Source organism: Balaenoptera borealis (assembly GCF_965194805.1).
Source record: "Balaenoptera borealis genome assembly, chromosome: 15".
Classification (NCBI taxonomy): domain Eukaryota; kingdom Metazoa; phylum Chordata; class Mammalia; order Artiodactyla; family Balaenopteridae; genus Balaenoptera; species Balaenoptera borealis.
Genome location: NC_138871.1, coordinates 7,575,123 through 7,597,425, shown reverse-complemented (window position 1 = coordinate 7,597,425; position 22,303 = coordinate 7,575,123). Strand labels below are relative to the sequence as shown.

General features: G+C 40.3%; 2 protein-coding genes and 1 long non-coding RNA gene across 12 annotated transcripts in view; 2 read left to right on the top strand and 1 right to left on the bottom strand.

Moving 5' to 3' along the window:
• LOC309611586 overlaps positions 1-22,303 on the top strand; it is a 512,787-nt gene that overhangs the window by 404,499 nt on the left and 85,985 nt on the right. The window lies entirely within an intron of this gene.
• Positions 21-18,355, bottom strand: MITD1 (microtubule interacting and trafficking domain containing 1). Of its 4 annotated transcripts, XM_082356185.1 has the most exons (8): positions 18,127-18,351; positions 11,628-11,729; positions 9,861-9,997; positions 9,691-9,777; positions 8,738-8,853; positions 7,925-7,985; positions 1,127-1,186; positions 21-353 (listed from the first exon to the last, which is right to left on the bottom strand). In XM_082356185.1, exons 1-8 carry the CDS (start codon positions 18,275-18,277, stop codon positions 261-263), a joined length of 807 nt encoding a protein of 268 aa, XP_082212311.1. In that variant the 5' UTR covers positions 18,278-18,351; the 3' UTR covers positions 21-260. The 4 variants fall into 4 exon arrangements, with proteins under 4 accessions (XP_082212311.1, XP_082212313.1, XP_082212310.1 ...); XM_082356187.1 differs by lacking the exon at positions 1,127-1,186 and having other exon boundaries at positions 18,127-18,347; XM_082356184.1 differs by lacking the exon at positions 21-353 and having other exon boundaries at positions 674-1,186; positions 18,127-18,355.
• MRPL30 (mitochondrial ribosomal protein L30) overlaps positions 18,403-22,303 on the top strand; it is a 54,401-nt gene continuing 50,500 nt past the window's right edge. For 5 of the 7 annotated variants that reach the window (XR_014234596.1, XR_014234597.1, XR_014234598.1 and 2 more), the window contains exon 1: positions 18,738-18,827. Coding sequence is in view for 1 of the 7 variants with exons in the window: in XM_082356195.1 (XP_082212321.1) it covers positions 18,753-18,827 (75 nt within the window). In the remaining 6 variants the exon portion in view is untranslated. Of the gene's footprint in view, positions 18,535-18,650; positions 18,828-22,303 lie in introns of those variants that run through there. The other 2 variants (XM_082356195.1, XM_082356196.1) reach the window with 2 other exon arrangements.

Genomic DNA, 22,303 nt, shown 5'->3' with positions numbered 1-22,303 from the left:
TGGATTAAATAACCAAGAACTGATAGCTACAAAATAGAATTTAATTTTCTTTTTCTCAATCATTAATTTGTTTGCCTTCCATTTTTAAAAGCATGCTGATCCCATTTTCAGTGAAGAATTGCTTCCAGTTACTTTGTAACCTCAAGGTCCCAGCAGCTGGTTTTAAAGACACAGTTAAAAGTGGGCTCATTTTACAGTCAGTTTCCAATGATGTTTACCAAAACCTGGCTGTAGAAGACTGGATCCATGACCATATGAATCTAGAAGCCAAGCCGGTTCTTTTCTTTTGGAGGAATTCTCCCTCTGTTGTAATTGGTCGGCATCAGAACCCTTGGCAGGAATGTAACCTGAATCTGATGAGAGAAGAAGGTGTAAAACTAGCTCGGAGGAGAAGTGGAGGAGGAACAGTCTACCATGATATGGGTAACATCAACTTGACTTTTTTTACAACCAAAAAAAAGTACGATAGGATGGAAAATCTAAAATTAGTTGTTAAAACTCTGAAGGCCGTCCAGCCGCAGCTGGATGTGCGGGCTACCAAAAGGTTCGACCTTTTACTTGATGGACAGTTTAAAATCTCAGGAACAGCTTCCAAGATTGGCAAGGCTGCTGCTTATCACCACTGCACTTTGCTATGCAGTACCGATGGGACCTTCTTGTCATCTTTGCTGAAGAGCCCTTACCAAGGGATCAGGAGCACCGCCACCGCGAGCACACCTGCCTTAGTAAAAAATCTTATGGAAAAAGATCCCACTCTGACCTGTGAAGCAGTGATAAATGCTATTGCCACAGAGTATGCTACATCTCATCAAATCGATAATCACATTCACCTAATAAACCCAACGGACGAGACACTGTTTCCTGGAATAAACAGCATAGCCAAAGAACTACAGACCTGGGAGTGGATATATGGCAAAACTCCAAAGTTCAGTGTAAACACTTCCTTCAGTGTGTTATATGAACATTCACACTTGGAAGTTAAAGTATTCATAGACATAAAGAATGGAAGAATTGAAATCTGTAATATTGAAGCACCTGACCATTGGTTGCCGCTGGAAATACGTGACAAGTTAAATTCAGGTTTTATTGGTAGTAAATTTTGCCCAGTTGAAACGACTATGCTTACAAGTATATTACGTAGAACATGTCCAGAAGATGACGAACTACACAGTAAATGGAATATGCTCTGTGAAAAAATTAAGGGAATAATGTGATTCCAAGTAAATTTCTTAACATTGACAGTTTCAATGAGAAAATTAAAATGTTTACAGTACATTGTATGTCTCTTAAAATAAGAAAGACCTTGTCTCCTTCAGTAACTTCTCCCTATTTGAAATTGTCTATCACCTACCCTAGTCCATACTTCCCATTGACCTCTAAGATACTCTCTCTCTATCTTTATTGATTTTAATACCTGGCTGCATTTGTATTTCACTTCCTTCCTCTGTTACCGTCTTGGGGTTGTATACCATATTGGACACTCTGACCTCAGAGTTAGTTCTCTTTCTTACCGCTAGGGAATATAACCCCAGCTTCTTGCCACCTCTGAAACCTTAAACTCTAAAATTCTCCCATTTTCGTTGTTTCCTTATCCTTCCATCCTCTCCCATTAAACCCAGCTTATTGCACTTTTCTAAGCCAATAACTTTTCCTCAAGTCTCTTGCTTCAACTCCATTTCTTACCAGCATTCTCATTTGTTTCTCTTGACCTATCATAGCCACCCTTTTTTTTTTTTTTTCCAACAATTGATTTCCACTCCTATACCCAGATGGCAGGCAATGCTAGAAAAAAATTCACATAATCTATAGTTTTCAACTTGTATTTCTTTGTTCTGTTGGTGCCAGATTCGACTCACCTGTTGACTCCCCCTCATTCTTCAGAGGCCTTATTCGTAAATGTTCCCACTCTCCCTAAGCTCAGAATTCCATTACTCTTAATCTGGTCACAAACCTTGATTTATAATTTGAGAGTGGTGGCTTTCAGAAATGAGCTCCTTCAGTGTCCCCGTGTTCTCTACTTCAACTTTTCTCATTTCATTCAATCTCGAAGAATTGGCTTGAGAATTGGCTTGTGGCTTTTTCCTCTCCAGCCTGTTTGTCTGTGCTTTGTATTGTACTATCAGTTATTTATCTCCTTTATCTTGCCTAAGTCTCTCTCGACTTTTACTGGATCTTTAGCCTTAGTGAATAGACATGCTCATGTCTCCCCTTTCCCGAAGACTCCTGCTCAAGACTTTTCTCTGTTTATCTCCATCACTTCATTGCCAAACTTCTTCAAAGGGTACCACCACTGCCAACCATTTCCTGTCTCTACAGTTCACTCACATACTCCTCTTATTTCTACAGTAGTTCCTACATGTTTATTGAGTGCCTACTCTGTGCCAGGTACTTTGCTAGTTGTTGGATGTTCATGGTGAGTGAAAGTGACATGGTCACTGAGCTTAAGAACTGACAGTTTAGTGGTTTCAAACTTTTTAAAAACTGGAGTAAAAAATGTATTTTATATTGTGCACCAGCACACACATATATTGCCTATACCTAACAAGTTTCACAATACGATGCTTATCCTTTACTACTTATCTGATATTTTATATTCAATTTTATTTCTTATAAAAATTGACTTTATGACCCATTAATAGGTCAAGACTTGAGTTTTTTTAAAACTAGGGAAAGAAATCAGTAAATGCTTACAAGATGAGAAAAGTATGAAAGAAAAGTCCAGGCAGTTAGACAATACGGGCTCCCTAGCTAGAGCGATCAGGGACCTGACGTTGAAGCTGAGCCCTGAGGAATGAGAAGTGGAGCAGGGAGGAGAATAATCCGGATTTACCGGTTATCTATTGCTACATAACAAACCACTCTAAAACTTGGTGGCTTAAAACAACAACAGTCATTTATTCAGTCCAAGATCAAGGTGACAGCAGGTTTGGTTTCTTCTTTTTTAAAAAAAATTATTATTTTTTAATTTGGCCACACCTGGCAGCTTGTGGGATCCTAGCTCCCTGACCAGGAATTGAACCCGGGCCCCAACAGTGAAAGCGCCAAGTCCTAACCACTGGACCGACGGAATTCCCAGGTTTGATTTCTTCTGAGGGCTGTCTCCTTGGCTTACAGGTGGCACCTTCTTGCTGTACCCTCACATAGTCTTTCCTCTGTGTGCGTATCTGTGTCCAGATGTCCATTTCTTATAAGGACACCAGTCATATTGGATTAGGGCCACCCTAAAGACATCATTTTAACTTATTTCTTTGAAGACCTTATTTCCAAACATGGTTACATTCTATGGTACCAGGGGCTGGGATTTCAACGTGTGAATTTCTTAGGGGGGTTGGGGGGGGCTGCGGTTTGCATAATTCAACCCACAACAGGGGTTTCAGGACTCAGAGACCTTCAGACATCTTCACGTGAAACAACATAACACAGTGTTTGGCTATCACATTAATTTCCGTCCTCTTAGGAGATCTTCTCCTTTCATGTATCTCAGTGGATCCAGATCCCATCCTTTTTTTTGAGGGGTTGTGGGGAGCAGGAGTGGACACACAGGGTTTTGCTGCAGCTGGTTATCTCAAAATGAGAGTAGAGTAAGGGAAGGGGATTTTTCAAGTTGCTCCTGGGACAAACACAGGTGCCAGGCTAGCTGTTCTTCATTTGAGGCAGGTTTAATGGGCAGGCCCCATGGTTCTTTGCAATATTAAATACCAAGTAAACACAATTTTGAAGGGGTTGTTCATGGGCCCGTTTTTAAGCATTACATTTGTCACAACAACTGAAAATTATTTTCTAAGAAAGGTATAAAAATCCTGATATGATGTGTTTGGTGCAATAAAGCAGCCATGATTTTCTGATACCCTTTGTTTCTCGAGAGAGAGGATGACATCAGGTGAAGGCTGTTAAGGGCTTCAGGTTCCAAAAGGGAAATCTGATGAGCATTCCTGGAACACATGGATTAAAGGCATGTTTTGCAGGTAGATTCTGCAGAACTTTCTGTATGTCTGCATATGAGGATGAAGGGGAGGGAGGAATCAAGAATGACTCCTAGATTTCTTACTTAAGCAATGGGATGGATGGGGGTACACGGGAGCAGCGGGGGAGTGTGTATCCAAAGTTCAGTTGGGGCCTGTTATGTTTGAAATGCTTGTGTGTTTCTGAGATGCCAGGTGAAATGCCAAATAGGCAGCTGAATATGTGAGATTAGAATTCCAAGGAGAAGTCTTGGCTTAATAGGAGTTGACAGCATATAAATAGTATCGTATATCATGAAAATGGATAATTGTGGACTTTTGTAATTCATCTAAAGTTTAAAGTGTTTAGCATCCAAGTCCCCTATGTTTGGGGAATCCTCCAACTTACAAATCTTGGTGGGAGGTGGAGCCCACCTTTTGGAGGAGGCCATCAAGAGGATGTGATCGCCAGTTGTCCTTCAAACTGGACCCAGGCAATCAGAGGCTCCTAACCTCCTCCCCTGTCCTTGGAATGTATGTTCTGCCCACTGTTCCTGTACCAGGAGCCCACCGGGTCTGGCTTAACTCAAGCTTTCCCCTGTTGCCATGCAAAGCAGGCTGCCACCGTAAGGGCATTAGAGAAGCTGAGTACCATTTATGGATACCCTTGTCCAATAGACAGTGACTGGACAGTCACATTTTAAAGGTCATGATATGCAAGTGTAAAACAAAGAATGTTGCCCACCATCCAGCTCTACAAGGATCAAGTCATTAGCCACTGCAGTCGCTGACTGATGGTGCACCCTGAAAGGAATTCAGGACGAAAAACAGGATGAGAACATATATGCTTTGGGAAAACGGGCCCCTTAGATAGTTAGATATATCTCAGGAAGATTTTTAGAGAACCCAGATTCTTGCATCTTCTCATACATAGAAAAAGCACTAACATCATTAACTAATATATCTGTTCCTCATGACCACTAACCTTTTACTGAGATGTATACTTGACTGCACGGTTTCCCTGACCAAAATCACATATACAGTGGCTTCTTCCCCCGTGTTTTGGGGAGCAGTCCCCTCTGGGCTACCAAGAGGCTGTTTCCCAGGCTATAGTCCTCACTCAGTTTTCCGAATAAAACTGAAACTAACAACTCTTATGTTGTACCTTTTTCTTTCAGTCAACATAAGATTGGGTGAAGGAACATGACACTGATGGAGGTTCTGTCTCTCCTACAAGCCACAACCAGCAGAGTTGGTAGAAAGGAAGAATGAAACATTAAAGCAGCAGATTGAATTACTAACAGGTAAAACCACCTTGGCCAGATGGACTGAAGTACTATCCCAGGCTTTAAGACATTTGAGTGATCAACCAGTAGAGCCTGCTGCCCCACAGGCCAGATGGGAGACCCTTGCTTAGACACACGATACCCACAGTAAGGTACGGAAATTGCAGGAGACAGCCATTTCCCTCTCACTGTGGATCTACATGCTATGCTGCTGAGAACACCAAGCCCCATCACACCTGGGAAGGGAGTTTGCAATGGGATTTGTAAAGGGATGTCCCACCAAGATGGGTGAGTTACTTTGCATCCCTGTATGAGGAGGAATGACTCATTCTCCACTGGGATGCTGATGTCCTGCTGCAAACCAGACCCATCCAGGTACTATACCTGGAACAGAATACACACCTTTGAAAAAGGGGAGAAGGTGGGAGTCCTGGTCTGGCAGATCCTGCCCCGTCCATCTCCTCACACCTGATAGTGCTTCCTCCCCCAGCCAACACGGAAGGTACACACAACTAGGTCAAGTTCCTAAAGCTGCAGCCACATTAACATCTAATTATCAGGCCACAAGTGTAATTCTTTTTCATTTATCTATTAATTATTTTTTTCCACAAGTGTAATTCTTATTGGGGAAGACCTCCCCATACAAGTTCCTACTAAAAAAAAGGTTACTACCTAGTACCTAGTTTAGGAGAACTCCAATATTTAAAAGGTAGGGTGGAGGAGAGAAGCAAAGTGTGTTACATGGAAGTTGAGATTCAAGAAGGGAGTGGCCAGGGACTTCCCTGGTGGTGCAGTGGTTAAGAATCCGCCTGCCAATGCAGGGGGACATGGGTTTGAGCCCTGGTCCGGGAAGATCCCACATGCCGCGGAGCAACTAAGCCTGTGTGTGCACCACAACTACTGAGCCTGCACTCTAGAGCCCGCGAGCCACAACTACTGAAGCCCATGTGCCTAGAGCCCGTGCTCCGCAACAAGAGAAGCCACCGCAATGAGAAGCCTGCTCGCCGCAACAAAGAGTAGCCCCCGCTCGCCATAACTAGAGAAAGCCCGTGTGCAGCAACGAAGACCCAATGCAGCCAAAAATAAATAAAATACAATATAAATAAATTTTAAAATGCTGTGAATGCAGAACACAATGATAAAAAAATTTACAAAAAAAAAAAAAAAAAAAAGAAGGGAGTGGCCAGCTGGGTCTAATACTCCTGAAACAAGTAACATGAGGGTTAAAAAGTGTCCATTGGATATGGTGGTATGGAGGTCACTGCTGACCTTGATAAGAGCAATTTCAGTGGAGTGACTGGGTAGCCAGATAGAAGTGAATTGAAGTGTGAATAGGTGGTGAGGAAAGGGGAAAAAACTGTATAGAGAACTCAAAGAAATTTGTTCATGAAGAACAAAGAAACAGGGTGTATCTGGATGGGAATGTATGTACCGCAGGAACAACCCAGTAGAGAGAGATTGCTCAAAGGACCAAATCCTTGGTCAGGTTAAACCTACTGAAAATGTGGCAATCTTCCTTGTATGTTAGGACTATTAACCCTTTTCCTATATGTTGTAAATTTGATCTCATATGTTTTCAACTTTTTTATGGTTCCCTTTATTCAAGTTTTAAATACTTACATGATCATTTGCTCTTACTTTCCTTGATAATTCCTGGGTTTTGTGTTATGCTTAGTACATTCAGTGGAGTTAAAAAAAAAAAAGTGTTTGGATATTTCATTTCATTAGCTCTTTAACCCATTTAGAATAATTTCTCTATGTGGCATAAGGTAGAGATCTAATGTTACCTCTTGCAAACTTTTATTGGCTAGTCTACTTGTTTCCCACTAATTTGAAAGACCTTTATTATCTATTATGTGCCCATACACACATCCACTTTCTCTCAGGTGTGTTTCTGGATTCCTTATTCTGTCCCAGTGACTTATTTGTCCATTCTTATGCCCAAACATTAAAATATATATATATATATATATATATATATATATATATATATATATAAATAAATAAATAAATATATAGGTAAATGTAAATAGGTAAATGTCTGCTAAAGACACTTAATTGTAACAAAATTATCAGTGGTTATTTTTTTCTGGTTGTTAGACCCACAAGCCCATCTGTCTCTTAAGAGTACTCTAATTCATGATTTTTCTTACTGGACTCTACATTCCCAGGGGCAAGATTAAAGCATCCAATTCATCTTCTTAATAGGTGCTCATTACGTGTTGATTCACTCTCCAACAGGCAAATAAGAGAAAATCTGGTAAAATGTTTAAATTAACCATATGACTTGAAACACTATAACTCTACTGAGTAATGTATTTATAAAAATACTTAGGATTGGTCACACAACTGAACAATGAATCTATAAATTAGTAGAAATGTAAAAGTTTATTGTTAAATTCATACGTTATAGGAATGATCTGTCCAGAGTAAAAAAAAAAAAAAAAATCCAATATTCATTTAAAATAGAAATATATAATATAAATTAGGCTACTACCCATCATATTTTTTTTGTGTGCTTATTATGAAAAATGTCCACTGTTGTTTCGTGACATGGTCTTAAATCAAAATCACAATATCCAAGGGAAAAACGACTCTAAGAAGAGAAGAAAAGAATTTTTTTTAACAAAAAGGACCAAAGCCATTTTATTAAAATAAAAAGAGTGCTACACAGTCACTCATAAGACGATATCCTACCTGTGGTTTCTTAAAATAATCAAGTCCCCTTCCGATCTTAATCATCCATCCATTGTTGAACCTATTGAAATTAGTATATAGTATTACATTCCAGACACTTAAGTCAGACAATGACCAAAGCTATAATGTATTAAGTGTCAGCTAAATTTCCCCCTAACAAATAAAATCACTTCTTCCAGTGGCAAGGGTTGAACCAAACCTGGGTTTACCTATGGGCTGTGTCTACAGTGAAACAAAACATCCATTAGCTGATAAAGAGTTTAACAATTCAATTAAACTTTCCTCCTGAATTTCACCTTGCTGATAAAGCTTCCCTGTTCTGCTAACAAGTGGCTTCCAAGTGTACTCAGGCAGACTGTGGTGATGTTTCAGGGGTTCCCCTGCCTAGAGGTGGGGGACATAGGCAGGCGGAGCCCTGGCAGGCATGACACAACGTCCTGTCATGCCTACTAGAATATTTAAAAGACCATGAGAAGTAAAACCACATTAAATAAATATTAGTACCACTAGAAAAGGAAATTATCCCAATGCCATAACACTGTGTATAGCTGAATGACAGAAAAGTACTTCCTCTTCTCACATGACACAGAACATGTAAATTTTATTCCATTAGGAAATAGGAAACTCACATACAGGACAAAATAAGCCAGATTTTTTTTTTTCTTCAAAAGTGAAAAGATATGAAAATTGAGCTTTATTTAAATCTTTAGTATTTAAATTGAATATTGTATGTAATTATATATAACTTATTATGAGAAATAAAAATAAGTATTTTTCAACTGCATAAAAATTAAAATATTACTATACACTAACCTAATTTCCCGGTCGTGTATCAAAGAAGAGTATTCTAATTCCAACTGCACTCCATGATTCCTGAGTGACTCTCTTATTTCTTCCAGGCCACTACTTTGCTGTTCTTTCCCACTGCCCTGTTAATAGGAAAAATATAATTTTTTGCCTCAGTTATTAATATTTTAAATTATTCCTAAGCTATGCAATGTGTATCATAGGTGAATTAAAATGGAAAGATTCTATACTAGTTTCACTGTCCATTATTGCAAACAAGCAACCGAAGAAGATGAAGTAGTTTAAGAGCAACTGTTTTTATCAAAATAATTGTTTTTTTCTCTAATGTGAACATAACACAACTCTGTCCTATCTCCTAAAATGTATTTTATTACATTAGCATTCTGTGGCTTGGCAAATCTGTAAATATTTTTTATAATTTCTAGAGATGCATGTTTTTTCATAGTAAATTTCTCAGCATGGCACAGGACTCATTTACTAATAAATCCAGATATCTTTAGTTTTTCTGTAAAAGGAAGTAAAAGTGAATAAACCTATATTCACTTAAAGAATAAATACAATGTATTTTAATGGTGCTGTTTCGTTATTCAGATGGGGCTTCCTTCTTCTCAAATTAATCCTAGAAATATGAATTCTTTAGAAGCATTCCTATTTAAATCAAAATCAAGAGGACAGAAATTGTCAATAATGCAGACAGTGTGATTGCCTCATAAAATATCCAAGAAACTGAGAAACTACTTGAACAAGAGAGTTTAGCAAAGTGGCCAAATACAAGATATGACATACTGAAATCAACAGCATTTTTCCCAAGGTGTTTTATGCCTGTTGTTAGAGAATAAGTTCATTCCCAGTAAAACAGCTCTAGCTGAAGCATGAGGTCCAGGTTTGCCTCGAACTATACCCTGCAACTGAGTAAAGTTCATTACGTTAAGAGAGAGTAAATGCCTTCAGATACCTACTTCATCCAGAGAGGTGAGGAGATGAATAGTTTTTACTTTACATTGTCCCTTAACCAGCATCTCACAAAATCGAAGGAAGTTATACAGCTGAAAGACATTAGGAGGGGTTATTACTAACTCGTACATTTAAAACAATAGTGTTTCATCGTATGGGAGTACATTTCACCTACCTGATGAGTGTGTCTAATGTAAGGATCTTCTATCCAAACTTCCGTAACTGTTTCATTCAGGTATTCTTGAAAAAGTGACTCATAACTGAAACCTGTTGCGTTCTCTTCTATTTTAATTTGCTTGTGATATTTTCCAGCTATAAAACACAAGCTTCAATAATAAAACCAGGGACTACTTCCTTTCTTTTTATACATACTATATTTACATGCAGTAATAAATCAGCATCAGATACAAGTTAATTTTTTTTTAACTCGTGCACTCAGCAAACATTTTCAAATGCCTACTCCATGCCAGGCACATTGCAAGATGCTACACATACAAAGGTAAATAAGGCAAAGCATTCCATGTGGGACTTTTTTGCCTTCATGGAAGCCGGGCAAGTGGGAAAGTCCAGAGATTTCTTGGAACCGGTTCTTGAACTAAATCCTATAGACCAGGCAGTTTATTCAAGAGGGAACCATATGTATAAAGATATCTAATATTCCTGTCACCATGAGAAGAACCACAAGCTACGATTCAGTGGCCATCTGGTCCTTCTCTTCAGATTTAAGTCTTTTTATGTCTTGCAGCTGAATAGCTGAAGTATTAAATATATAAATGCAATATAATATGGAGTCTAGGAGTCTTTCTTAGAACTTGTAGAGACTGTGTTAAGCAGAAATTTATAGTACGTCTTAATAACCCAAGCCAAAGCCTAGAATGCCACAGCGTCAGCAGGGTAGTTCCATTGTTTTTCTTTATTCAAAATGGCTCATTATTGAATAAGTTATCGAAGACCTTTACGGTTTTTTTAAAATATGACCCTTAATGGTAGTTCCTAATTTATATGGTGGTTGCACTTTTAAACCTTGTTGGAAAACCAGTAGTTTGGATTCTGTTCCTAATATTTCCAGAGATAGAATGTTACCAACCGTGCATCGGTTTTCAAGCCAAGCTAGCCACACAGGTTAATTTAACCCACAGTATTCAAACCACAATGCTGATGGTACTATATTTCATCCAAGTTTTAGAGGGAAATTGCATTGTAGATTTCAACTGGGGGTGAAGGAAACAATTTTATTCCCACTCAACAGAGGACCTCAGTGGGGGTAGTCAGGGTGTGCGCTAGTACAGAACACCAGGAAGAGGTGGGGAGAGGGCTGGAGTAAAGAGCGGCTGAGGGCCGGGGGCACTGGGTTTTCTGAGGGCAGCAGTTCCACTGACTGTAGAAAGCAGCAGCCGTGCACTTCAGGCGGCAGTGGCCATTGCCATTGTATGTTTGTAAACTGGATCCTCATGAGTAGAGAACCAATTATAAATAGGGAACCATACCTCCTGCATCTCTAATCATTAGGAATACCTAACTCCTGAAATGTTTTGACTCACAACGAAAATCTCAAAGAAGTCCCAGGAGTTTCTTGAGCTACTTTAATATTTTGGTCATTTTATAAAGGGAAATACAAATAAAATACAGGATTTATATTCAGTATTCCTCTGCAGTATTATTTAAACTGGAGTCTACACATAAGCTTCACAGGGATCTATGAACTCCTTAAAATGGCATGCAAAGTTCTGCAGTACGTCGAGCTGTCCTCAGATTCTCAGGAGGGTATCTGACCCCCACCTTCCCCCAACCAGGGAAGAAAAAGGTTAGGAACAGCTCGTGTACAGAGGAATGGAAATGCAGAGTAGACCTGCAAGCTCCAAAGGGCACAGCCAGAAACACTGGGTGAAATGGGCTTTATCACAATAGCACGTACACACACTCTCCAAAACAGCCTCTTTACCTTCTTTTTCTTGATCCAAGTATTTCTTTATGTTTTCTGCTCTATCCATGTAGTCAGAAATTCTTTTTCTGAGATTAGACTTCCTTGTTACATCTTTGGTGCCTACAAATTTAAAAAATACACTTTCAACTTTCAAAACAGGCTTCCTATTTGGTACAAGCAGTATTTCCCATTTCCCAAGTTTTCCACGATTTCCTGTCCTTTGGCATGGTCTGTCTTGGTCCTAAAATGCACAAATAATAGGCCCAAATTTAGCTTGATCATGTAGGGCCTTCATTTTTTTCACTAAGCATTTGAAGCAGCTTTATTTAGGAGTGGGGACTCAGACACCGTGTCTCACTGCTGAGACTTCAAATCTGGTGAGGAAACAAAGGTGGCTTATTACATGTCACTGAGTCTGAGCACTATTTTGTCCTAATTACCCATAAGTTTGAAATCTAAGCATAATCAAAAGATAGCAGGGCTTCCCTGGTGGCGCAGTGGTTGAGAATCTGCCTGCCAATGCAGGGGACGCGGGTTCGAGCCCTGGTCTGGGAAGATCCCACATGCCGTGGAGCAACTAGGCCCGTGAGCCACAACTACTGAGCCTGCGCGTCTGGAGCTTGTGCTCCGCAACAAGAGAGGCCACGACAGTGAGAGGCCCGTGCACCACGATGAAGAGTGGCCCCCGCTTGCCGCAACTAGAGAAAGCCCTCGCACAGAAACGAAGACCCAACACAGCCAAAATTAAATAAATAAATAAATAAAAATAAAGGAATTCCTTTAAAAAAAAAAAAGATACCAAACAATATCTATCTTTCTTCCACAAAACCAGCTTCTATTCCAGACTTCCCCTTTATGGTTTATGCTGAATCATTTTCCCAGCCACCCCAAAAATGGAAGGTATTTTTTGAATATATGTTATCAATAAAGTCTTACTCCAAGCCCCACCCCCAATCAGTCACCAAATCAATTCCTGGCTCCCTCCTTCCTCCCTTTTAATATTGCTTTTATTTTCCATTATAATTTCCTTTTTAAAATCTGAGTTTTAAAACATTTTGTTTTGAATTAACTATATATTTATGGAAAAGCTACAAAAATGGCACAGAATCCCTTCACCCAGATGCCCCTAGTATTAACATATCACACAACCATGGTACAATTATCAGAGTAAGTAACTTAACATTGACACGACACTATTAGCTCATATACAAACCTAAAGAAAGTTAGTGGAAAAGTTCGTTTTCTGGTCCAGGATCCCACATACCATGTAGTTGTAATGTCTCTTTAGCCTCCTACGATCTGTAACAGTTCCTTTAGTGTGTCTCTGCCTTTTATGACCTTGACATTTAGGAAGAGTATGTGGTCAGTTATTTTGTAGAATGTCTCATTTTGGGCTGTTGTGTTTTCTCACGGTTAGACAGACTGAGGTTATGCATTTTTTTAGCAAGAAAATCACAGAATTGTTGCGCCCTTCTCAGTGGGTACACGATGTTGATGTGTCTTATTCCTGGTGACACTGACTTTGATCACTTGGTTAAGGTGGAGTTCACAGATTTCTCCACTGGAAAAATCACTATTTTCTCTTTTGTATGGAATCGCTACCTTGTGGGAAGATATCCTGTCTCTCTCCACTCTTCATCTGCTAATTTTAGCATCCATTGATGGTCTTTGCCTGCAACAATTATTACTGCAGTGTTTGCCAAATGGTGATTTTCTATTTCCATCATTCCTCTTTAATTTATTAATTGGAATTCCACTGTAAGGAAGAGCTGTCTCTTCTCTCCCATCTACTTACTTATTCAACTATGGATTTATATCAATATGGACTCATGGATATATCTTTTATTCTATGGGTTGTAATCCAATACTATCAATATTTTCTTGCTCATATTTTATCAGTGTTGGCTTTAAGAGTTCCATCATGTTGGCTCCTTTGTCCTTTTGACATAACCCCTCATTTTTTGAGCACTTCCTTACTTTTTGGTGCAAAATGTTTCATTTTCCCTGCCCCAGCCCTGGAATCAACCATTTCTCCAAGGAGCCCTGGTTCCTTTTATTGGAGAATGGTATCAAGAAATCATATTCTGGGAGCTAACTGTGCTCACTGCTACTCAGGGAGTCTTATCACTACCTCTAGACCCTTTCCGTCAATGCAGGTAGAAAGTACGTGGAGGTTTACTAACACACACATACAACTCTATTTCTATGTCTGCCCATCTGTATCTATATCAAAAACCATGAATTCATGCTGATAACTTTGATCCCACAGGGTTCATTCTAGCCTTCCTCCTTTCCTTACCTGTACCTTTTATTATCCACAATATATTTACTGGCTTGTTCAAGCCTAGTATAGACATAAAATAGTTTCAGAATTCCTAACCCATACCGTTGTGAGAAAATAATTTACCAATTAAAATAATACAATGTTTGTACACTGTTCACTTTGTCTTTAACTTTACAGAATACAGCCAAAATACTATTTTCCAAAGATGCTTAGGTTACCTATTTCTTTCGTTCTCCCTTATGTATAACAACTGAATAACTTAGAGAAGTTATTCACTCCCTCCTCATCCTGCTACCCCACTCCCATTTCCCCCTTCTTTCCACCTCTTTCCCACCCACCACATATGAAGTAATTAATTTCATTAGTTTCTGGTTTTATCCTTCCTGTGTTTCTTTTGAACAAATGAGTAGACACATGAAAATCTTCTTATATCTTTGTTTTTACATGCAGGTTACCATACTATAGCTACTTTTTGTCCTTTGCAGTTTTCACTAAACAATATATCCTGGGAATCACTCCGTATCACTTCACAAAGATCTTGCTCAACCCTCTTTACAGCAGTATAGTACTCCATTGTTTGGCTATACCATGGTTTATGCAACCACTCTCCTACCCAGGGCATTTAAGTTGTTTCCAACACTTTGTTGATATCCATATAATTACTGAAATCTTTCCCTTTCAAGTTTTTCTACTGCCAAAATTAATATCATTTAGACCCCTACTTTCTCATGCCTATACTACAGTAGCATAAGAAAATCCTAATATACCCATATGTCATCCATAAATCTCTTGTGGGGAATCCTGTTTTTTTGTCCTAAGGTGATGGGAGAACTCATACTCTTCCAGTACGTTGATATATGTTCCTCTAAACTCAAAAACTTTGAACTTTTTGTCAGGATTCAGCATTTTACAGACTCTTTACAAAGAGGCAGTATGAAAAGTGGTTAACAGTAAAGCATCTGGAGTCAGGCTGTTCTAGTTCAAAACTTGCTTTGTCACTTTTGGCTATGTGACCTTGGCCAGTTATTCAACCTCTCTGCATGTTCATCTGTAGCACAGAGAGAGTAACAGTACCTTAGAGAGTTGTGGAGATGATTAATTATGAAAGAGACTTGCATGTAGGAAATACTCAATAAATGTTGTCAATATGATTATCATCTACATAATTTTTTCCATACACCTCCCCCTCAGCTTCCTTTAGAACATTTTATCTAACATCTCTTTTCTTAAGCTCTACTGTTACTTTGCTCCTGCCTATAAATATACTCTATTTTCCCTGTCCTCTACAAATATAGTACTCCTTTCTTAATCATCATCCTTGATCAGAGTTTGACACTATAGACCCATTCTTCAAACATGCCTTGGTTTTCCAGGCTTGAAATCATACAGCCATCTTCAATTCCCATTCCAACAGCTAATCGCGTGCCAGTGCCAGTCATTCAATGTCCAAACTGTCCCCTCCCTTTCCTAATACTGGTGTCGCCCTCCTGGTTCATTCAGGCCCTTATCACCTCTCATCTTGACTTCTGCAGGAGCTCCTTGATTGGTCTGCTTGACTTCAGTCTCTTCAGGTTAATGTCTCTCCTACGCTCTTGCCATATTCACTCGTTTATTCAAGAAATATTCACTGAGAACTTACCACGTGCCAGGCATTGTTCTAAGCACTGGAGACATAGCAGTTAATAAAACAAACACAGTCCTCCCCTATCATTCAAATGAGAGGAAAGACAACAATAAAAATAAATTGGTAGGACTTCCCTGGTGGCGCAGTGGTTAAGAATCCGCCTGCCATGCAGGGGACATGGGTTCAATACCTGGCCCGGGAAGATCCCACATGCCACGGAGCAACTAAGCCCATGCGGCACAACTACCGAGCCTGCGCTCTAGAGCCCGCGAGTCACAACTACTGAGCCCGCGAGCCACAACTACTGAAGCCCACGCGCCTAGAGCCCGTGCTCCACAACAAGAGAAGCCACCACAATGAGAAGCCCGCGCGCTGTAACAAAGAGTAGCCCATTCGTCGCAACTAGAGAAAGCCCACGCGCAGTAACGAAGACCCAACGCAGCCAAATAAATAAATAAATAAATAAGCAGTGGGAAATTCACAATAGTCAAAAGGTAGAAGCAATCTAAGTGTTCACTGACAGATGAATGGATTTTAAATAAATAAATAAATAAATTGGTAAAACACGTATGTTAGATTGTGGTAAGTGCTATTAAATAAAATAAAGCAAGGAAGAAGGATAAGGGAGTCCCGCGACGGCGGTTGTAATTTTACACTGGGGATCAGAGAATGGCCTCACAAATAAGGTGATATTTGTGTAAAGACCTGGAAGAGGAGCGGGAGTAGGTCATGCAAATATTTGGGAGAAAGCGTATTCCTAAGAGAGCCGAGCCCTGAAATGCAACTTTAATTACGTCACTCCTTTGTAAAAACTTTAAATGGTTTCTCTTTGTCAGTGGAATGAGTTAAAATCTCCCGGCAGTCAAGGCCATCCGCAGTGTGCTCCAAGCCCCAGTCTACCCTTAATCTTTACTTCTCACTCTTTCTCTACAGACCTATGCCAAAGCGAACTGAACCACTTATTTGGTAAAACAGCACAGACAGAATTGGAACACTTTCAGCTGAATTTCTGGAATTCTACTCATCCCTCCAAAACCCCTATCAAAAGCCACCCACCTTTCCATCCCCCAATGACTGTTAACTGTTTAAATCCGCATTGCACTTGTCCATAGGGCTCCTGGCACTTCTTCCCTGCATTAGAGTTATTTGCATTTACATCTTAACCGGCAAGATCATGTCACTGTCTCTGTAAGCCCCACAGGATCAGGGGACAGAACTCCTGTGATACTGCTGCTTCAGAGTCGGACAATGTACACCATCTCTCTTTCTGAGAGTCAGTATAGTACAGTCTTTAAAGCCTTGGGTTTCAACTGTGACTCTACCAATTGTGGCAGAACTGGAAAGCGAACTTTATTTTTTATGCTGTAAAATGAGGATAACATCACCTCCTACTTCATAAGGCAATTGTAAGAATGAATTGAGATCATGCTTTTAACGTGCTCTGCACACTGCCTGGCACTCAGCACTTACAAATGATGTTACTCTCATTATCATCACCATCATCACCGTCATCATCATCATCATCATATGGTCCCTACCCAAGGTAGAGTTTTACCATTCTGAGAAAAGTGCTGAGTATTGAAAAGCAGCCTCTACTATCTCAAAGCTTCTGAAACAAATTGGAAACACTCAGGCTAAAAAGCACAGAGGGGAGATCTGAGGCCAGACTAAGAGCCCCAGGGGCTGGGGAGCAGGGGCTGGTCTTAAGTCAATTTAATACATAATTACTAGGTGTTTACTACCTGCCAGGGATTGTACTGGGTGTTAAGGGTTATCTGTGTACCTCTCAACATTGAATAACCATGTAACAGAAAGTCTTAACTGTCTCCTCTCACAATCCTATACATTTCTCACACCGAATTTCAGTATACCCGTTTCTCATTAAAAAAAAATCGTTTTTTAAAACTTTTAATGAAGGGACTTCCCTGGCGGTCCAGTGGTTAAGACTCCGCGCTTCCAATACAGGGAGCGCGGGTTCGATCCCTGGTCCGGGAACTAAGATCCCACATGCTGCGGGTCACGGCCAAAAAAGAAAAAAAAATTTTTTTTAATGAAAATGTTTAATGAGAAAAGTAAGGAAAAGGGTGTAATGAACACCCTTATTACCCACCACCTAGAGTTAAAAATTGTTAGCATTCTGCCATATTTGCTTCAACGTTCTTTTAAAGTAAAATCAGATTCAGACATCATGACAATTCTTCCCCAAACACTTCTTCAGGCTTTATCTCTAAAATTAAGAACAGATTTCGAAAAATACCATACTGCCTAACAAAGTTAATTTTAATGCTACCCAATCCATATTCAACCTTTCCAACTTGATCCCAAAATGTCTTTTACAGTTCATTCAAACCCAAGTCCTTTCAAGGCTTATCTATTACATTTGGTTATGTCTCTTAAAATTCTAGGATAGTAACCCCTCTTTTATTGACGACATCAATCTACTAAAGATATAAAAGAAATCAGTCCACCTGTCCTGTCGACTACCCTACGTTCTGTATTTTAAGGCTTTCTCGCTGTGCACAGTAAGCGTTTTAACTTTCACTCCCGCCCAGACACAGCAGATTGCAGCTCCTTTTCCTCTAATCCTCCCTCCGCGGCTCACTGCTCACCTTTCAGAACCTGCAGGAGCAGATCAATCCCCTCCTGGTAACACACCAGAGCCTGCGGGTACCGGGACTCTGACTCTAGTTCCAACGCCCGCTTTATCACAGTGACTGCAGCTGTGCTTCCAGAGTCCTGGCCCAGGAGTGACCCCGCCATAGTGCCGGAAACTCACTTCCGCCCCAACCTCCCCCCAGGCTGGCGGGTATGCAGCGCTCCCGGGAGCGGTCACGTGGCTCCAATGCGCCTGCGCTCTCTTTTTATGGTGCCTGAGTGGGAGGGACTCGGCCGGAACTAAAATGCCAGGGTGTGTGCACTGTGACGGCCGGGTTTGAGTGTGGCACTGTGGGTCCTTTCTCTGCTCCGGTTCCCCCGAGTGGGGAGCTTCAGGCTGAAAGACATTTAGGAAATTGCCGGTGAGTGGGGAATGAGTGGCCGAAAGTAGTGCATTTTTTCCGGGAGTACATATCTGGGAACCCTATGCAGATGCGGATTGATTTTCTCCATTCGATTCTGTGTTTACGGGTCACAGTAACCTGAATGGGCCTGCGTCCAGGTACTGTCCCTTGGGCTCCCGAAAAGCCACTGGCCGGCTGGATCCCATTTCCCAGTTTGTGGAATCCCGGGACGCGGCATGTGGAGCCCCGCCTCTTGGAGCTCGAGGGCAGAGCCGCCTCGGCTGGGCAGTCTGGCGGGAAAGGAAATTCAAGTATGTTTTAGCATTTTCTGTGCTTCTGCTTTATGCATAACTTCGGCTTTCCACTGGGGTCAGCCTAACTTGAATTGTTGATGGAGATACAAAATTGCCTAATTTAAAAATTGCCGCATTTTAGAACGTAAATCTTCTGAAGTTGGCAGTTAAAATATTTACCGTTTTACTAAAAGCCGTGATTTTGCAACCGCGTTTTGATCGCCACCTACCCAGAGCTGCTTGTTCCGCGGTTTTTTGTTTAGTTTTGTTTATTCCAAGAGGCACTTCGGACGCCTGCCTAGAAGGCATTAGGAGTTCAAAGAGACATTTCTTGCCTTCAGAGATGTCGATTTATTGAAAGGGAAATCCTATGTTCTGCATTTTCAGTAGTGCGCCCCCCCCCATTTACCATTATGTCTCTTTAGAAAACGAATTAGTTTTTTATAAAGAACAGTTACACGCATGGTCATTGTAAAAGAGCAACAACAAACCTATCAGACATTACGGGGGTGTGGGACGTCGGGGAGAGGCGGAAATAGCCCTGGTAGCCAACCCTCCTCTCCCTGGGTATGCTAACGTTTCTGTGATAGCCTTCCAGAGTTTTTCTCTGTTTACACACACATTCACAGACACTTTTTTTTTAAATTAATGGAAATGGGATCATACTTCTCATATGGTGCATTTATTTTCCTGCTTTTGTGTCTTTGCAAGAGAAAATTGTACAGTGAAAGACAGTATAATTGCTTCAAGGTCCAAGAGTTATGTGCCTAATTATTAAGAATAACCTTTATTGAAACTTACAACTTTTGACTGTCACACATTCTGAAGTATGTAAATGACACTTCATTGATTCAGCAAAAATTAAATGAGTGGCTGCTACATGGCAGTGCTGCTTTAGGTAGATGCTTGGGATACATCTGTGAATAGACAGAGCAAGCCTAAAACAAAAGAAAATTTTAAAATCTTTGTGCTTTTGGAACCAACATGCTGTTGGGTGGGAACAGACAATAAACCACAAACCTAACAAAAAATTAAATTATGTTAGAAGATGTTAAATGCTATGGAAAGAAAATCAAGGAGAGTAAGAGAGATTGGGAGTGCTGACAATTGTAGTGTGCGTCAAAATGTTAAGTAATGGAATCAGGGTAGAACTCATTGAGAACATGAGATTTAGGCCAGAAATTGAAGGACGTAAGGGAGTTAACTATGTGGATATCAGGGGCATTCCAGGAGAGGGAACAGCCAGGCAAGGGAGTAGGCCTGCCTGGCAAGCTCCAGGACCTGCAACGGGGCCAGTGTGTGTAGCAATTGAGCAAGAGTATGGAGGTGAAGTCCTCAAGGCGGGGCTTTAGGACTGGCTGTCGCTCTGATTGAAATGGAGAGGCATTGGAGCTTTTTAGTCTTGTAATAAATAAACTTTTAATTTTGGAGTAACTAGATTTATGGAAACGTTATGAAAATAGTATGGAGTTCCTACATACCCCCACACCAGTTTCCCCTTTTACTAACATCTTACATTAGTATGGTACATTCGTTGTAATTGATGAGCCAGTGTTGATACGTTATCAACTAAAGGTCATACTTCATTCAGATTTTCTTAGTTGTTACCTGATGTCCTTTTACTGTTTCAGAATCCCATCCAAGATACCACATTATGTTTAGTTGTCAAATGCTCCTCTTGACTATGACACTTCGACTATGACTTGCCTTGGTTTTGATGACCTTGACAGTTTCGAGGCAGTCAGGTATTTGAGGAGGTACTGGTCAAGTATTTTGTACAATGTCCTTCAATTGGAGTTTGTCTGATGTTTTTCTGTTAGAGAAGTGTTAGGGGTTTTTGGAAGGAAGACATAGAGGTGAAGTGCCATTCTCATTCCATCATATCAAGGATACATGCTATCAGCTTTACTTTTATCACAATTGATGTTAATCTTGATCACCTTGATGATGTAGTGCTTGTTAGTTTCCTCTAATGTAAAGGTATTTTCCCCCCTTTCTATACTATACTCTGGTAGCAAGTGTTTAAGCGTAGCCCATGCCTCAGGGTTGATAGCTTTACTCAACCTCTTTGAGAGGGGAGTATCTACATAAATTATTTGAAATTCTTCTGTAAGGGAGATTTGTTTCTTCTCTCTCATTAATTAATTTATTCATCTGTTTATATCAGTATGGACTCATGGTTAGTTTATGTTTTGGATTATAAGCCAATACTTTGTTACTTATTTTGTTGCTCATATTATTTCATCTGTAGCCACTGGGAGCTCTTTCAGTTGGCTTCTGGTCCCTTTGACATACCCCCATCATTTTGATTTTTTGAGTAGTTCCTTTCTAGCACTAGGTGCTCCAGACTCAGCATTATATATTCCCTGCTACAGCCCTATAATCAGCCATTTCTCCAAGGAGTCCTGGTTCTTTTTTTTAGAGAATGCTATTAGAAACTAAGATCTGGGCACTGGGCATGCTCATCGCTACTGGGATGCCATTGCCTTTAGGTGCTGTCAGCTAACAGAGCTAACCCATGTGTGTATATGTATTTAGAATTATTTCTATATCCATCATATCTATATTAAGCTAAACATGAGTTCCAACACTAATCCTCTGTCATTGGATCACATGGATCATTGTAACCTTCCTCTCTGGCTTGTGTGTAACCTCCTACTCTGATAATGAGAAACCTGGCTCATTGGAAGGTTTTGAGCGGAGGAGTTGACATTATCTGATTTCGGACTTAATGAGATGATTGCTGCTGTGGAGAAAAGACCTTGGGGAAGTTAGAATAGAAGCAGGAAGGCCAGTTAGGAGGCTCCTGTTGAAATCTAAATGATAAGAGAAAGATTTAACAAAGAGTGAAGCTAAATAAGTTGGGTTAGTACCTAACGCTTGACTTGGGAGGAATGAGTATGGTAGAGAAAATAATTTAGCATTGTCTATTTGATTGGAGGGACGGAGGATTAAGCATCTCTTCTAAAGAAGCCCTGATACAAAGGATCTAAACAACCAGCCAAGCAAACTGGATGATTTGAACTACAAATTGCTCTGCTGTATTGTAATGTTTGAGGTCTGAAGTCCGAATGGCAATTATGAAATTCTGATGTACTTCTGAATTCTGAGTTGAGTGGACCATGGATCTAACCCATTAACTGATTCAGACATTCATCAACAAACACTGGGTGCCTACTGTCCATCAGATGGTGTGCCAGATGCTGAGAGTAGAAGATGAACAAGACAAAATTCTTGCTTTCAGGGCACTAAGGATATAGTAGTTAACTCTTCGAAAACTGATACGTAATTAGTTTTGAGAGACTGGTTCGGTTGCTGAGACTTTTTCTGAAGTCAGGCCCTTCTAATGGGACATCTTGCATTGATTCCAGTAGCTTCATTGCTTTGTCCACACCACAGGAAAGACCTGCAGAGCTTGAGTGAGCCAGAATCTGGTGGACACTGAAATACAACACTTGCCCTATTTTGGCATGTTAGGGTATTCTTATTATAGC

Excerpts from the sequence above, each read along its gene's own strand:
- MITD1 (XM_082356184.1), bottom strand. The coding sequence starts at position 18,277 with ATGGCGGGGTCACTCCTGGGCCAGGACTCTGGAAGCACAGCTGCAGTC. Across the intron at positions 8,854-9,690 it reads TCCTCACCTCTCTGGATGAA|GGCAGTGGGAAAGAACAGCA; the intron begins GTAGGTATCTGA and ends TCCTATTAACAG. Across the intron at positions 7,986-8,737 it reads ATACACGACCGGGAAATTAG|GTTCAACAATGGATGGATGA; the intron begins GTTAGTGTATAG and ends TAATTTCAATAG.